Here is a 17,391-nt window from a genome sequence, read left to right as displayed (position 1 = left end):
AACATCAACACCTTGAGCTTCAAGCCATCTTTCTTCAAGTCAATCTTTCAAAATTATTTTTATGAGAAAAGACATCCAAATAAAACTATAGGACAACTTTAATACTATACTAGAGTTATGTAAGATGCTACCATTGGAAGAAGCTAGGTGGAAGCCACAGGGGACCTCTGTACTATTTTTGCAACTTTCTGGGAATCTATAATTATTTTAAAATACAAAGCTTAAAAAATAAAATTTAAGATACTTTCTCAAGACAGTCTAAGTAAGATCAAAGACAACAGCTACAAGTCAGTGGGCTCAGGAGTGCAGCGTCATCAGCCACAGATGACTGCACAAGCATCCACAGGCAGCAGTGTTCATTTCAAAACCATGACCAATCAGCTTCAAGATTTACAGTTATGATTAAGAAAGTCGGTCAGGTTAACAGGTGTCTAAATAGGCTACATTGATCGTAAATCTTCAGTTATCTGGGATCACCATGTTAAATCACCAATAGACAATATGCTCCTACATCTCCTTCCTATGTGGTACAGGAACTGTGTACAGACTTAATTACTGTACTTAACAAACTAATACAATAATTTGCTTATATATTACTTCCTCCACAAACCATGATTTGCAACATAACTGCATCTTATTCATCTATCTCATTTTATCACCAAAACCCCATGGTAGCTTCTCAACAAGTAGTCACAAAATAAGTAATAAACAAACCAGTAGGGCTGAGATTGTGGCTCAGTGGTAGCGCATTTGCCTGGCATGTATGAGGCACTGGGTTCGATTCTCAGCACCACATATAAGTAAATGAATAAAATAAAGGTTCAACAACTTAAAAAAATATTTAAAAAAAAGAAATAAACCAGTAAATATTTCTTTCTTGAGCTCTGGGTAGTGATTTCTCTTTTTGGTACCAGGGATTGAACCCAGGGATGCTTAACCACACAGCCACACCCTCAGCCCTTTTTATTTTTTGAGACAAGGTCTCAATAAGTTGCTGAGGGCCTTGCAAGTTGCTGAGGCTGGCTTTGAACTTGCTATTCTCCAGTCTTCTGGCCTCTGGGATTACAGGCATGCACCACCATGCCTGGCTGGTGATTTTCTTTCCTGATATTAAGGAACAGCCAAAGAAATATCAGAGTCTTTATTTTGGAATCAGGATTAAATATATACATGTGTGTGTATCTGTCAAAAAGTCTCTGAAACACAGAGGTTTAATCTCTAAAACTCTCTATAGTCACTTGTTGTTTTTTTTTTTTTTGTGTGTGTGTGTGTTAGCTTCTTAAAATGCTATAATTTGGGCTGGGTTGTGACTCAGTAGTAGAGCACTTGCCTCACATGTGTGAGGCACTGGGTTCAATTCTCAGCATCACATATAAATAAGTGAATAAAATAAAGGTTCATCAACAATTTTAAAAAGTTTAAAATAAAATGGTGAATAAAAAAAAAAAAAAAAGACGCTATAACTCAGTTTGAGAGAGAGGTCAGGCTCTTCCAGACAGGAAAACCCATGTGAACTGTGCAACAGATCAATTCTAACTTGAAAACCTCCGCTAGAATGATCTCTGCCTCATCTGATCAAATGCAAAGAACTACAAGCTTCTTTAAAAAACCAGTGAGACAGTATCACCTTTGGATTCTTCAATATCAGCAGGTCAAAAAGCATCTGGTGATTACTCCATATTTTATATCTCCCAGTTAAATTTATTAATGTTTTTCCAAATAAATATTTTGAACATTACCAATCAAACATAGCACAAAGTGTTGCTTCCTTCTGCAAAGAAGACACAACATCAGCTTGAACAGGAAACCCAGAAGTCACATGCAGAGGTCAATGGGACTGTCTCAACCACCACGGAAGCTTAAGATCCCAGGGACACCAAGGGCTCTGCAGGACAGTCAGCTGCAGGGGCTAAGAAATGGCTTGATCTTCAGAACTTCTGCAAAGCCATCTCCAAACCAGCAAGTGACATGTGCTATGTCTACAGTGAAGTAGAAAAGGCGGTCCTGGCAGAGCTTGCGGCGATACACGGACCGAGGATCAGCTGCCAGCACGGCCTCAATTGCACGCCTCGCTTCCTCTGCTGACTGAAAATACCTAAAAGATGGCTGATCCACACCTGCAATGAGGAGAGCACAACTTAATGCTCAAAATTACACAGGTCAAATTTCACGACAGTAAGCTTCAATATGGAATGTGGTGGGTTCCTGAAAGGAACAAGGTTTGGACCTATTCCATCATACAGAGTTTCACCTTTAAGCAGTACTTACTGTCATTAGATTTAATTTGTGTACCCCCCAATTTTTATTTTATTTTATTTTTTTAAAGAGAGAGAGAGAGAGAGAGAGAGAGAGAGAGAGAGAATTTTTAATATTTATTTTTTAGTTCTCGGCGGACACAACATCTTTGTTGGTATGTGGTGCTGAGGATCGAACCTGGGCAGCACGCATGCCAGGTGAGCGCTCTAACGCTTGAACCACATCCCCAGCCCCCCAATTTTTATTTTACTGAACAAAAAAAAAAAAAAAAAAAAAACATGGTGGCATATTTCATTAGACTTCTAAGTAGGAGGCGTTAGTTTTATTTTGTGTCAATCAAAATGGCACTTTTTCTACACTCAATGTAGATTTTAAATCTTTGTAATTTTTCTCTTAAAACAGAGATATAGTTTAAAAAAAAACAGTCCCAGTATTCTCAAAAAGCCAAAAAGCCACGAGAGTGAACTAAACCCATATATACCTCTGATACTAGCCAACAGAAATGAGAGGGCTGGGGATCATAGCCCCATAGTTACATGTCCCGAAGGAACAGAGACAGGAGAGAGTTTTAGGACAAAAGTGAAATAGATACACTGAGATAGTTCAAGGCATCTCAAGGAAGCTGTCCAAGGACATATTTCAAGTAAGCCAATACTTACCTCTAAATGGCAAAACCTCCCTAGTTAATATCTTTAAATATATATAAATTTGGGGCTGGGGTTGTGGCCCAGTGTTAGAGTGCTTGCCTAGCACATGTGAGGTATCAGGTTCAATCCTTGGCACCACATAAATAAAATAAAGGTATTGTGTCCAACTACAACTGAAAAAAATAAATATTTCATGTGTGTGTGTGTGTGTGTGTGTGTGTGTGTGTGTATATAATTTTTTTTAAAATAAAATATCTACACACTTAAATGAAAACATCCAAATGAAGGCCATTCCTCCTCAAAATAGCACCTGGAAGGGCAGTGGATCTTTGTCCCTCATAGAGTGGATTCAATTTTGTTGTTTCCTGGTACTGGATATTAACCCAGGGTGTTTTACCACTGAGCTACATCCCTTTTTAAAAGTTGTTTTGAGACAGATTCTCACTAAGTTGCTAAGGGCCTCACTAAGTTGCTGAGGCTGGCCTCGAACTTGCCATCCTTCCTGTCCATGAAATACATGTTTAATGAAAAAACAAGGACCAATTATAGTCATAAGATTCCTTGCATGGCTCAGAAAATCATTAACTTATTTTTCTGGCAGTGCTAGGAACTGAACCCAGGGCCTCACATGCTAGGCAAGTGCTCTACTACAGAGCTGCATTCCCAGCTGCATGGCACATCAAATAACTGTGCGGGCCACCTGTGAAAGACTTCATCACAGTCCTCCACACCAATCTGCAGGAGCATTTGTCTGGCCAACCTGGCACAAGAGTTCTGCCCTCCATTCCTGACTTGTGATTCCCGTCCCTCCAAACAGATCAGGGACAACGTCCTCCAAGAAGCCTTCCCACATCTTGTGCCTCAAACCCAATTCACACTCCCCCCTCCCTGAGCCCTACCAGCTCTACCCAGACCTCTGTGCTAGCACCAGGCCCCACCCCTTTCAACAGCTCACCCTCCAGGTGCTGAACATCCTCAGGCCATGTCTGTTTCCTAACAGCTTGAACCCTGCTGCTATCAGTCTCTGTTTTATTGCATAATTTCTCTTTTTAACCACTTTTTATCAATAAGGTAGATTTGAAACGCCTTAAATACACTGCATGATAACTTGAAAAAGAGAACTTTCCACAGTAGGTGGCACTCGACAAGGGGCAGTGTAACAAAGTGCCTCCCAGGCAGCACTCCTCTGCTCCAACCCAAGATCCTTTTCCAACCAGCCTTCCTCCCCCCAGCAACTATATACAGTGATGAAGGAAACTCTCAAAACATATATCAATTTTAAAATCAAAGCTTTGGTTAAGAATAAAGCTCTAGGGGAAAAGGAGAGAGGACAGCTCTCAAGAGGCCCACTGCTCACACCCATAGGCCTCTGTCTCCAGAGGTAGAGGGCACCTCTACCCTGTTGCTGGCCCTGGCCCAGGCAGGAAGAAACAGGGAAATCTCCAGAGTTGGTTAGGGCACTTGTCACCAGCCCCAAGGTTTTTTTATGCCTTTATTTTATTTATTTATTTTTTATGTGGTGCTGAGGATTGGACCCAATACCCCACACATGCTAGGCAAGCGCTCTACCACTGGGCCACAACCCCAGTTCATCAGCCCCAATTCTGAGACTTTTCCAATTAAGAGGACTTCTTTCAGGCTAAGTTCCAAACACCTTCCTATCCTCTTCCTTCTCCCCCTCTTTGTAAAGTTGGGGAAACTAATTTCTGTGGTTGTTTAAGCCTTTATTTTCTGAATATGGAATGAAAGGCTTCATTACCTGATTCAGGAGCTCCGGCCTGCCACTGACATCCCAGAAATCTCTTATTACCAATTGGGCAGTGATCTGACCCCAGCGAAACTTTCAAAAAATATATCAATTTTAAAATCAAAAGCTTTGGTTAAGAATAAAGCTCTACTCTCTGGAATACCGATATCAAGTTCCTCTGCCTTTGACCTCTCCCAAGATAAAACTTCAGTCCTTATAATATTCCCTGGAACCCATGTGCCCGCAGACCATCCCTGCAGCCTCTCTTACCTCAGCTTCTCCATTCTGCCCATCTCAGTCCACTCTGCCACATGGCCTCACACATGCCACATGCCTTCCACTGTAAGGCTGTGCACTGGCTGTTCCACGGGCTGTCCCACGGGCTGGCTTACTTCTTCACCTCTTTGGCCTCTGCTCATATGCACCTTTGCAGTGTCAACTACTCTGGCCCCTTATTTAAAATCATCACAACCTGACCCTGCTCTATTCTTTTTTACATTTTCCTATAACCATTATAGCCTTCTAGCATCAGCCTTTCTATAAAACATCTTTCTACATTTTGTACAATATGTTTTTAGTTTGCTTCTCAAGTTCTATGAAGGCAGGGATTGCCTTTATCTTTTTTTTAATTAATTAATTTATTTGTTCTAATTAGTCCTTAATCTTTTTTCTCATTTGATTTATTCCAAGGACCAAGGGCAGTGCCTCGTGCCTAGAAGTTCAGTGAATGACTGGAGAATCAATGTATGCATTCCCTTCTTTACAAGACTATGTTGGGTCTTTACTGTGATATAACACAACGAACAGATTTCTACCTTTTTGGAATCTGACATCTTCTGACAAGAGGCTACTTCTTACTGGCATCACCGCTCCTACTTCTGAATAATCCCTTCCTTCATTCTAGATTGTAACCTGGGATCTGTGTGGGCTGGTGAAACCAAATAACATGTGTTAAGAACCATGTGTCAAACGGACTCCAAAAAAGCACCCTGTGTGCTTGCTTTGGCAGCACATATACTAAAATTGGAACAATACAGAGATTAGCATGGCCCCTGAACAGGATGATAAGCAAATTCATGAAGCATTCCATATTTCTGATAAGAAGAGAAAGGGCCAAGTGATCCAGTTCTAAGCTTCATTGTTTTGTTTGTTTTGTTATGAAGATAATAAAATGTTGAGGTTATCTTCAAAAACAAAACAAAACAAAACAAAAAAGAAAACCCTGTTCCCTCAGAAAAGTACATGCCTCTAGGGCTAGGACTTTGTGGGGGCAAATTCTCTTCCCCTCTCACTGTGGGCTCCTGAAGTCCTCTGTGCTGATGGCTGATCTAACAGTTAATAGAACAAAATGCAACATCTCTCTAGTCAGGCAATAAAACAGAAGAAACGTGGTGTACCTAAGTATGAAATGAATACAGTTCAGCTTCTGAATGACGTTTGCAAAGGCAAAGAATAACTGTAACAGGAAGACAAGGGCTGTAAATCACAGCTGCCTCATGGGACAGCAGCCACTCTGTAGAAACTGAACTGAATGCCTATCTGGAACTAACTATACTGACCACACAGGGGTCAAACAAAAGTCGTTATACACTAGTGTTGCCCAAATATATATACTCCTGTTTCTTAAAAATCAGTTATACTGGGCTGGGGATGTGGCTCAAGCGGTAGCGCGCTCGCCTGGCATGCATGCGGCCCGGGTTTGATCCTCAGCACCACATACCAACAAAGATGTTGTGTCCGCCGAGAACTAAAAAATAAATATTAAAAATTCTCTCTTTAAAAAACAAACAAAAAAAAAAAATCAGTTATACTACAAATACTTCATATACTTGCCCTGAAAATATCAAACCTGGCTAAGTCTGATAGTAAATGAAAGCTCATCTCTCATTCAGAAACAAGAAACTGAGGGTACCTGGTTCACTTCCTGAACTGAGCTGCCCCAGCTCCTTCTCAGCATGAGGAGTAAACCGCACTTGTAAAGGGGCCACAGGGGCCTCTCTCACCCAGGCAGGAACCACACTGTGGGGAGCTCTATCAGCCCTCCTGGCCCCGCAGAGAGGAGACGCGGGCTGCATATCCACACTGCTCCCTTGCAGAACCGCTGCTCCTTCCGCTGCTCCTTGCTCACTCCTTGGCCCCTTATCTGTACCTTCCTCTGGACAGCTATTTTCCAGGCCACACAGGACAATCTGTTCTTCGGCCACACTAGGACTCTGATCATTTCTTGATTCCAAACCAAAATCCGTTGCTCTTTCTCTGTGCGTAGGCAAAGTCTGCTGGCCTTCCCCTGTGCTGTAGCTTTCTTTGGAAGTTCTGTCTTCAGGACATGTAGGTTTCTCCTCAGTGCTGCAATGGGGCTGAGAGTCACTGTACCCTGAGAGCTGTCGCTGGTCATAGCTGTCATTCTTGCCTTCACACTGGAACACAGTTTTTGGCTTAGGTTGGTTATTCTGTAAATTAAAGTCCACTAAAGGCTCCATCAAATTCTGTGGCGAGTCATAATCAGCTATGTAGGGCTTTATGTCCAGTACAGGTGTGCCATGTATCATATCAATTCCAGACAGGTAAACAGCTCCACCTGTAAGGTGAAAAAATACTCTTAAAAAATATTCACAGCCAGGGCTAGGGTTGTGGCTCAAGTGGTAGAGTGCTCACCTAGCACGCGTGAGGCACTGGGTTTGATCCTCAGCACCACATAAAAATAAATAAATAAAATAAAGGTGTTGTGTCCATCTGTAACTAAAAATGTTAAAAAATATATTCACAGGGAAGAACAATGCAAATAATTGGAGGATATGATTAAGCCCCAAATTCTCTCCCATGTGGTCTTCTTAGACCTCACTGGGCTCACCCACACCAGGTTCTTAACACCTTCCATCTACATACACTTCTCTTCTACCTGAAAACCCATCTTTTTCTTTATCTGCCAAAATCTTACCTGCTCTTCAAGGCTCTCACAGAACATGTCTGCAAATCTTTTTGGAACTCCCAGACATAAGCAAAATCTCTACTAGAGCCCTTTTTACACAGAGTGGCAATGACTTGCTTGGAGTCTATCCCTAGACAGCAAGCAGGCCCCTTGAGCATGGGCTGGCATTGACCCATCTTTGCAGGATTGGTGCTTACAGCTGTTCCAGGCACATTACATCCCTCAATATATCACTGATGGTCCAAGGAGGGTTTCCATTGGGACAAACAGACTTTAAGTGGCCTCCAGGACCCCCACATCCATGTGCTTAAGTCCTTGTGTAACCCTCCTCTTGACTGTATCTTGATTCTGACCAACAGAATGTAACAAAAGAGCTGGACTACCCTCCAGTATCTCCGTTTTCCTACAAGATTCCTGATTGCTGGTGAACTCACTTAAAGGACTCTCTGCAGCTTGACAAAATAAGCAGGCACGTTGGGAAAGTCCATGTGGCAAAAAACTACAAGCTGCCTCTAAGAAATGTGGGCAGACTTAGAGATGAGAGTAGTCTCCAGCAAAAAACTCAAGACCTCAGTCATACATTACAAGGAAATGAATTTTGCCAACAACTTCAATGAGTCTAGATGTAGATTCTTCCACAGTCAAGCCTCCAGATAAGAATTTATCCCAGCTAAGAACTTAACTGTACTCCTGGGAGATCCAAAGCAGAGGACCCAGCTAAGGTGACCTCCTGACCTACAAAAAGGTAGCAATGTTTCAAATACATCATAAATATGTGCTACTTAAACTGGTACATCTTTGGTAATTTGTTACACAGCAATAGAAATATATTCATCAAGACTTAAGGAAATAGGATGCAAATAAGCCACTATTACCAAAATTAATGATAGGTCTCCTGTTGTCCTAAGACAGCTATTGTTCACTTCCTGCTACTAATAGTGTCTTGGTAAACTGTCTGAAAAAGAACTTTAAAAAAAATGCATGGGATCATTTTGATTCTGTCTCCATTTAAGAAAAACATGAGGGGCTGGGATTGTGGCTCAGCGGTAGAGCACTTGCCTAGCACGGGCGGGACCCGGGTTCGATCCTCAGCACCACATAAAAATAAAGGCATTGTGTTGTGTCTATCTACATCTAAAAAATAAATATTTTTAAAAAGATGACTATATATGGACTCTGGTTTCTAAAACATGCTTACTATGAATAAGCCTGAAACTTTTAAAAGATAACTTTGGATATTATAAATGATGAATTATGCCTAATAATGCCTGCAGGAGAAAGAAAGGCATAGGTAGGAGTTCATGAAGACTTGTTTTGTGTATGACTCCCATGCTGTGATTTTTCCCTGTGTACATTAATAAATTTATCATGCTTTCTCTTAGGAACCTGTCTTCTGTTATGGGGAGCGTCAGCCACAACCCTTCACAGGGTCTTGGGTTTGGCCTTTCGCCAACACTATTACCCACTTTGGTAAACCATCATAAAATTCAAGGTGGATCAGCTACCAGATTTCCTTGAAAATCTACCCAAAACCTGCCTGGTTGAGTATAATCCAGCAAAGGAATTCTAAGTTCTGGGGAAAAAATGAGCAAAATAAACACTCTTATTTATTTATTTAGTGATCAATAGCCAAAAAGGACTCTCGTAGCTTTTGTCTCAAAGATGGTTTAAAAAAAAAATCTTGTGGAGTCAGAGAGAGGACAGGTTCTTCTCCTTTGCCCATTTTATGAATGTCAAAGCCCAGAATGGTCTTCTGGCTCCTAGTTTATCTGCTGTTTCAACTTCTGCCTACATCATATTTACCAGGTCTGAGTGATTTAAGAATGTGAAGATCTTTAAAACTGTTAGAGGTTAAATGGGAACACACAGTTAAAACCAATCCTGTGGAAGCAAATATGACTGTTTAAAAAAATTAATTGGAAACTGGTCATGGTGGCACACAGGCACTTCATCTTCTGCCTACATCATAGACACTTCCACAATCCGCCAGATTTTCGATACTTCAGTGTGATTCAGCCCACGCCCTGACACACAGCAGAGCTGATGGCTGTGCTGCAGCCATGATGTCCTTGTTCTCAAGGCCTCAAGGAAGAAGTGATAAACCACTACTCTGTGCCTACTAGGTCTGCAAGTATGACCAGTTACCATGAGTTACATTTGAATGCATCCAATTTTTTATTGGTACTAGGGATTTAGCCCAGGGGTGCTTAGCCACTGTCTATATCCCCAGTCCTTTTTTATTTTTATTTTGTATTTTGAGACAGGGTCTTGCTAAGTTGCTAGGGTCCTCACAAAATTGCTGAAGCTGGCCTCAAAATTGTAATCCTTCTGCCCCAGCCTCCCAAGATCCTGGGATTGTAGGTGTGTGCCATTATGACCAGTTTCCAATTAATTTTTTTAAACAGTCATATTTGCTTTATTTTGGTTAAAGTAAAAATTAGCTTTTTCAATTAATTTTTAATCATTTTGTATTTACTACATTCCAAGTCTGAGAAAATCTGGTTACATAATTTAATGATTATGAAGACTATAAATTTTTCTTTTAAAAATTAATGTGGGGCTGAGGTAGAGCATGTGAGGCACTGCATTCAAGCCTCATTACCACATGAAAATAAATAAAAATAAAGATATTAAAAAAAATTAATGTGTTTTTCTTCCTGTAGTGCTGGGGATTGAACCTAGGGGCACTCGACCACAGAGCTACATATTCAGCCATTTTATTTTGAGCTGGTGTCAAACCTGCCTTATTCCCACCTCAGGCTTTAGAGATGCTGGAATTAAAGAGTGTACCACCATGCCCCACTAATTTAATGTTTTGGGATAAATGAGTGATTAAAAACAAATTCTGAGCTTCCCAGAAGAGTTTAATTCCTAGTGTTTTAAAGCAACTTTCTTTCAAACATCATTTGTTCCTCAATATCTAGGGGTTCTCGGGAGTTTAACATCAGTAGTGTTCATGTGAATAGAAGCAAGCAGTGATACTATAGTGATTTTACAAGTTTTTTTTTTCTTTCACTAAGGATTGAAACCGAGGGTACTTTAACCACTGAACTGCACCCCCAGCCGTGTGTGTGTGTGTGTGTGTGTGTGTGTGTGTGTGTGTGAGAGAGAGAGAGAGAGAGAGAGAGAGAGAGAGAGGGAGGGAGAGGGAGAGGGAACCTGGGATTGCAGGCCTGAGCCACCACACCAGGCTTTACAAGACATTTTGAGATAAGAAGATAAAAGTAGAAATGAAATGGGTTACCTTCCACATTTTCCAGCTTGGCCAGGGTCAGTCCTATGGCGTTGGGACGATGAGGGCTCCTTGTGGAAAACACACCAGTCTTTGCACCATTCAGCCTAGGGGGCTGCACTTTTGCCTTATAGCTCAAATGACCATTTTTGTGAAAAACAAACAAAATCCTATTGAAAATAAACCAAACCACTGAGTAAAATATGAGCATACTGATTGGGGGGGGGAATGTAACCCCCTCATACAAATTAACAAAAAGAATGTTTGTAATGGAATTAATCAGTCAGGAAAAAATAATACCACTTCTCTTCCTTGATGGAATAAAGTCACGGGTCTCTAGATCCTTTATACCTCACACAATGACTGGTGTACCGTAGGTCTATGACAGACATTTGTCACATGCCTGAATAAACAATAATTACTAAGTGCCTGCTATTTGCCAGGCAGCATTTTTATAGCCATTTCACGTAATAATCTTAACAATCATAAGACGTATAAATTATCCCTTATTTTAAGGGATGAGGAAATTGAAGCTCAGAAAAGTTGAATAACTTAACCAGATCTTCCTAAAAAAGACATAAAACCAAGAAGCCATGAATAAAAACAATAACAGATTTGAATTCATTAAATCATTAAATTTATTCATTACAAAATGTCATTCTAACAGAAAATGTTAGCTACATACAAAAGGTTCATATCTGTGGGATATAAATTACTACTACATAAAAAAACCACAAAGCAAAGGATGAACCAATAGCTAGGCACGGTGGCACACACTTGTGTGGTTCCGGAGACTGAGGCAAGAGGATTGTGAGTTCAAAGCCAGCCTCAGCAAAAGCGAGGTGCTAAGCAACTCAGGGAGACCCTGAATCTGAATAAAAATACAAAATAGGGCTGGGGATAGGGCTCAGTGGCCAAGTTTCCCTAAGTTCAATCCCCAGCACCAAAAAAGAAAAAGACAAACCAATAGAGGACACTTAGCAAAGAACAAAAACAGGCAATTCTAAATAGCTAAAAAACATATGAAAAGATGATGAGTCTCACTAAATAAAACAAAATACTGTTTCTCATCTGTCAGGCAAAAATATAAAATACTGATAACATATTGTGCTGGGGAAGGTGTAAGAAAAAGGTCACCTGCATAGACTGTTGAAGTGTAAGTGTAAGATTAATTTTAGAGAGCAATGTTGAAAGTAGCTCTCCAAAATCATAAATATGCACACCCTCTGGTCCAATACATCTACGTTTGTTATCCTACTGATAAAAATGCACAAATACACAAGAAAATGTGTCCAAGGGGGTTTGTCACAGTACTACCATAACAGTCAAATGATCTAAACATGGTAGATCTGTATTTTGCAACAGACAATTTTAAAGCAAAAAAGGTATATCTGCATGTACTGCCATAAAAGTTCTCCATGACATAGACTATTAAGTGAAGAAAACATATTCCATTTTTTAAATCAAACACCCACTCTGTGACTATCTATGCTTCTATGTGTATTTAAAAAGGAAAAAAGAATAGGTCTGGTAGGACTTACATAAAACTGTTAACAATAACCTCTGAAGAGTGTTGGGAGATAGGAGTAAGAAAGGAGAAAAATAGAAATGGTAAATAAAAATCTCTACATACTCCCAAATCTTTTATACCAACTATGTTTTCAACTTAGAAGATCATACAAACTATGTCAGGATACCACGTTTTTCTAATCTACTCATGTCCCCAAATAAATATGAAAAATAACCTATTTCAGAATAAAAAACTTCACATCTCCACCAGTAAAATGAGACCAATGTAGACTGCTGATGTTGGGGTGAAGAAGAATGGACAGAGAAAGAATTCCAAATGATAGCAAGTAGTATCTAGATTTCTAAGGCTTCCTGTTTATTGTTTTTGTTGTTGTTTTTTTTTTTTTTGTTTGGTGTCTTTGTTTTGTTTGTTGGTACAGGGGATTGAACCCAGGGGCATTTAACCACTGAGACACATCCTCAGCCCTTTTTTATATTTTATTTAGAGACAGGGTCTCTCTGAGCTGCTTAGTGCCTCACTAAGTTGCTGAGGCTGACTTTGAACTCGCAATCCTCCTGCCTTGGCCTCCTGAGCTACCAGAATTACAGTAGCACCACCATACCCAGCAGATTTCTTGTGTTTTCAGACAAGTACACTTAATTACTTCGTGAGTCTACATCAGGATTCGTAATTTTTTTTTCTGTAAAATGTCAGATAGTAAATATTTTAGGTTTTGAAGCTAACCAGTCACTGTTGCAACTACACAACGCTGCCACTACAACAGTGTTGCATAACAGTAGCTACACACTATATGCAAACAAACAGGCATGCTACAGTAAATAGCCACAGACAATATATAAACAGATAAGTAAGGCTATGGTCTCGCAAAGCTAACATATGAAAACAGGAGTGGACAATATTTGGTCCACAGGCTGTAGTATGCTGACTCTTGGTCTAGAGGTGACCCATGGGCAAAATCAAGGTCAAAGGTTTCAGCTTAACAGAAGGGATTCGTCACAATTAGAATCAGGGGCAAATGAAATAAACCCCCGTAGTAGATTCCAAGCTTTTCTGAAGGTGTCCAAACCATGAAAACAATTACATGGACAAATGTGGTATCAACATTCCATGTAATAAATAAGAGTAGTCTGGCTGTCAGACTCCAAATTTGCCTTCAACTGGAGTAATTCACTCAGGGGCAAGTCTGGCCCAAAGGACCATAAACTATAAAACAACTTACCAAACATGGGAAAATTGTTCTAGGCCCATCAAGGAATGTTCAGGATTATTAAAGATGCTCTTTCTAATCCTTAAACAGGCCCGAGAATGGCTACAAATGGATGGTTGCCTTGGTGTGCCATTCTTGGCCAAGAAACAGGATTCCAAGTAGCCTATTGGCTCAGTTAATAGATTCCCTGCAGAAGAAAATTAGGTAAGAAATCATTAGTCAAAAGGTGTAAGAAAACATGACTTCTCCAATGTCTCTAGTTCATAGTTTAAAAACCCCACCAGGTGTTATGCAAATTAAAACTTACTGGGTTTTGTTCTGTTTTGTTTTGTTTTTGTCTCACTATGTTGCCCAGGCTAGCCTGGAACTCCTGGGCTCCATCAATCCTCCTGCCTCAGCCCCCCAAGTAGCTGGGATATAGGCATACACCACATGCTCAGTCCATTCTGAATTTATATATACCCCCATCTCATGAAAGTCTTAAGTTTCTTGAAGAGATGACACAAAGACAATCTAGACCTCCATTTTATTTCCAGTTTCCATGAAATCTATCCTATCGGCATCAGCAGTAAAACCATACAGATCTAGGACTATATCTCACAGTACCTTCTATTACTTCTCATTTATAAAAACCATATTATTTTATACATATAACATTATATACAACATATATGTAAATTTAAAAGCCTAATATTATAATGAAATCCTGTATACCTATATCCATCCCAAGAACTAATGCACTGCCAACAACTTCCATCTTTTTTTGTGGGGGGGTATGTACTAGGGATTGAACTCAGGGCATTCAACTACTGAGCCACATCCCCAGCCCTATTTTGTATTTTATTTAGAGATAGAGTCTCACTGAGTTGATAGCACCTTGCCATTGCCAAGGCTGGCTTTGAACTTGCAATTCTCCTGCGTCAGCCTCCCGAGCCACTGGAATTACAGGTATATGCCACCATACCCGGACAACTTCCATCTTTTTAGACTCCTTTTTTTTTTCCAATATTTATTTAGTTGTAGATGAGCACACAGTATCTTTATTTATTTTGGTGCTAAGGATAAACCCAGTGCCTCACACATGCGAGGCAAGCGCTTTACCACTCAACCACAGCCCCAGCCCTAGACTGCTTTTAACCTATGTCATATCTTTCCTTTCCCTAAGATTAAAAAGGAACCTAAATTTGGTCTTCCACTTCCTATTCAAATATAATTTATGCCATGTGCAGTGGTGCCTGTAATCCCACTGACTTGGGAGGCTGAGGCAGGAGGATTACTAGTTCAAAGCCAGCTCAAACCCCAAGCAAATAAGTGAAAGCCTGCCTTAAAATTAAAAATAAAAAGGGGCTGGGGATGTAGCTCAGTGGTTAAATGTTCCTAGAGTCAATCCCTAGCATGTGCACGCACATGCACATACATACACACAAATAAAACTTGGTTAAAACTTATCAAACTGAAGTTATCCTCTCAGATTTGCTCCTAACGATACATATTGCATATGCATGTTATATGTGTGTTGCTAGGTATTCAATCCAGAGGTACTCTACCACTGAACTATATCCCCAAACCTTTTTATTTTGAAACAGACAAGGCTGACCTCCACTTGCAATCATCCTGCCTCAGCCCCCATAGTAGCTAGAATTACAGAAATGCACCACCAAGTCCAGGGTAAACTCCATATTTCTTAGCCTGGTATTCAAAGTTCTCCCCAATCTGAAACCACTCTCCCTGCACCATTGGTCCATTTAACACTTTAAATTTTCAGTTTCCACACCCCAAGCTCTGAATCCCTGAGCCTTGGTTCTTGCTTGTTCCTGTCCAAAATGTTAGATTTGTAATCTGGTAATGTGTTAAAAAAGAAAAAATTAAATCAGCATAACCTTTGACCAGGTAACAGCAACTTCTATGAAATTTTACTTACGTTGTTCAATAGTTAGAACATATATAGACTTCAAGATTTTCAAGAATCTTTCAATTACAATAAAAACTGGCAATAACTCAAATGTCCAACAATAGAGAACTAGCTGATAACGTTACAGTACATCTCTAAAACAATAAAAGTGAATTAATTGCCATGGAAAGATTTTTCTTTTCTTTTTTTTTTTTTAAAGAGAGAGTGAGAGAGGAGAGAGAGAGAGAGAGAGAGAGAGAGAGAGAGAGAGAGAGAGAGAGAGAGAATTTTTAATATTTATTTATTTATTTTTTTTAGTTCTCGGCAGACACAACATCTTTGTTGGTATGTGGTGCTGAGGATCCAACCCGGGCCGCACGCATGCCAGGCGAGCGCGCTACCGCTTGAGCCACATCCCCAGCCCTGGAAAGATTTTTCTATGTGAAATATTTTGTTTTAATTTCAATACAATTTTGTGTGTGTGTGTGTGTGTGTGTGTGTGTGTGTATACATATATTTTGAAACAGGGTCTACAATATTACCAAGACTGGCCTCCAATTCCTGGGCTCAAGGTATTCTCCCACCTAAGCCTTCTCAGTAGCTGGGGATACAGGCCTGACCCGCATATTTTTCTCAAAGCTATTAACACTGTGGTTGCATTTCCTCTCATTTCCCCAGCGTGTGTGCAACGAGAACAACTACAGGAGGTAGACAGCAGGTATTAACAGTGGTTTTTCTCTGCGTCATGGCAGGCTATTTTTCTTTCTTTTCACTTGCATCCTCTAGTTCTAAAACTAATATTTCACTCACCATAAAGAGGGGTAAATAAAGATAACTTTATGCTTATCTTTCAGGCTTCCTCTCCCCAAACTTTCCCTTCTCCCTCCCTATCTCCTAGAGCACAGGAAGCTCTCTCTTAAGGCATCTACCTCCTCACCAGCTGGACACAGCCTAACTCCCCCACTGCACACAGACCTCGGCAGGGAGAAAAGCCCTTACACTGCACGTGTCAGTTCTGGCCACCGCGCCAAGATCAGGGAACCATACAAGTCCTGAAACAAGAACGGAACATGCGCGATGACGTCACCCGCTCGCCTCCGCTACGTCACGTGGTCGACCGAGCACGTGACCTGTGCCTTCGCCACAAGTAGGACAATGACGCACGTCAGTTCGGTCTCTCGCATTCCTATTTCTCTCTAGGCACGAAGTTGGCCGCCTGCGCCGAGTCCTCTCATGAGTGCGGCACCGCCAGTTCCTAGAAGTTACCTGTCTCCAGGGCTGGCTTTATGCACCCGCACGGGGTCGCTGTGGGTCGAGGCCCCGACTCCTCCCGGCCGCGCATGGTTACCGTCACTCGGGCTCCCACCGACGCGTCGAGCCTTCCGCTTCCGCCCTCCAGCTTGGGCGCCTGCGCAGTAGCCGGTGCGGCTCCCTAGGGGCGCGCGCGCATAGCTGTGCCGCGGAAGCCCTGGAGATCTCGGTCTCCACGCCGAGGACCTCGGGTTCCCGGGTCGCCAGACCCAAGCTTCGGTGGAGTGGTACACAGCCGCTGGGGCCGTCCCTTCTCACTGTTGCCTGCGGTTGCGAGTTCCCACGCCTCACAAGAGTGGGTACCCGTGGGTGAAAGTTTACACACAAAGAGGACCCGATTCATCGTTAATAAGCCACCCAAGCCCAACGAATGACCCCGACTTTTAAAGAAAAATGATGCGTATATGCAGTTGCCACACAGGAAAAGACCTGATGTTAAATGTTTAGAATTCTCCTTGGATGATGGGAATACAAAGATGAATATATTCTTCAATAGGTTCTAATTTTCCCATAATAAAAACAATTTGTCAGGAAAGAACCTCAAGTAAATCTTATTCCAAATGCGATGGATGTTATAAGGGAACCCCACACTGGGCCAGGGGTTAATGGATAGGATTTTCTTTTATTTCAAACCTCATGG

General features: G+C 41.1%; 1 protein-coding gene across 3 annotated transcripts; it reads right to left on the bottom strand.

Annotated features, from left to right (window-relative positions):
* Window positions 1-748: 748 nt before the first annotated feature.
* Window positions 749-16,849, bottom strand: TRMO (tRNA methyltransferase O). Of its 3 annotated transcripts, none has more exons than XM_081281677.1 (5): window positions 16,440-16,691; window positions 13,562-13,736; window positions 10,824-10,981; window positions 6,563-7,228; window positions 754-2,117 (listed from the first exon to the last, which is right to left on the bottom strand). In XM_081281677.1, the coding sequence occupies exons 2-5, from the start codon at window positions 13,588-13,590 to the stop codon at window positions 1,897-1,899; spliced, it is 1,074 nt and encodes a 357-aa protein (XP_081137803.1). In that variant the 5' UTR covers window positions 13,591-13,736; window positions 16,440-16,691; the 3' UTR covers window positions 754-1,896. The 3 variants fall into 3 exon arrangements, with proteins under 3 accessions (XP_081137804.1, XP_081137803.1, XP_081137802.1); XM_081281676.1 differs by lacking the exon at window positions 16,440-16,691 and adding an exon at window positions 16,707-16,849 and having other exon boundaries at window positions 759-2,117; XM_081281678.1 differs by lacking the exon at window positions 10,824-10,981 and having other exon boundaries at window positions 749-2,117.
* Between the last annotated feature and the right edge of the window lie 542 nt (window positions 16,850-17,391).

This window comes from Spermophilus citellus, assembly GCF_964194105.1.
Source record: "Spermophilus citellus genome assembly, chromosome: 2".
In the NCBI taxonomy this organism is placed as follows: Eukaryota; Metazoa; Chordata; class Mammalia; order Rodentia; family Sciuridae; genus Spermophilus; species Spermophilus citellus.
The sequence above is the reverse complement of the archived record's forward strand: the minus strand, read 5'-3'. Positions and strand labels throughout refer to the sequence as shown.

Bases quoted from the DNA above. Each gene is read 5' to 3' on its own strand.
- TRMO (XM_081281676.1), bottom strand. From the start codon at position 16,782: ATGCGCGGCCGGGAGGAGTCGGGGCCTCGACCCACAGCGACCCCGTGC. The intron at 13,737-16,706 runs GTAACTTCTAGG...TTTCTTCTGCAG, and splicing joins AAAGCCAGCCCTGGAGACAG to GGAATCTATTAACTGAGCCA. The intron at 10,982-13,561 runs GTAAGTTGTTTT...TATTTTCAATAG, and splicing joins GAACAATTTTCCCATGTTTG to GATTTTGTTTGTTTTTCACA.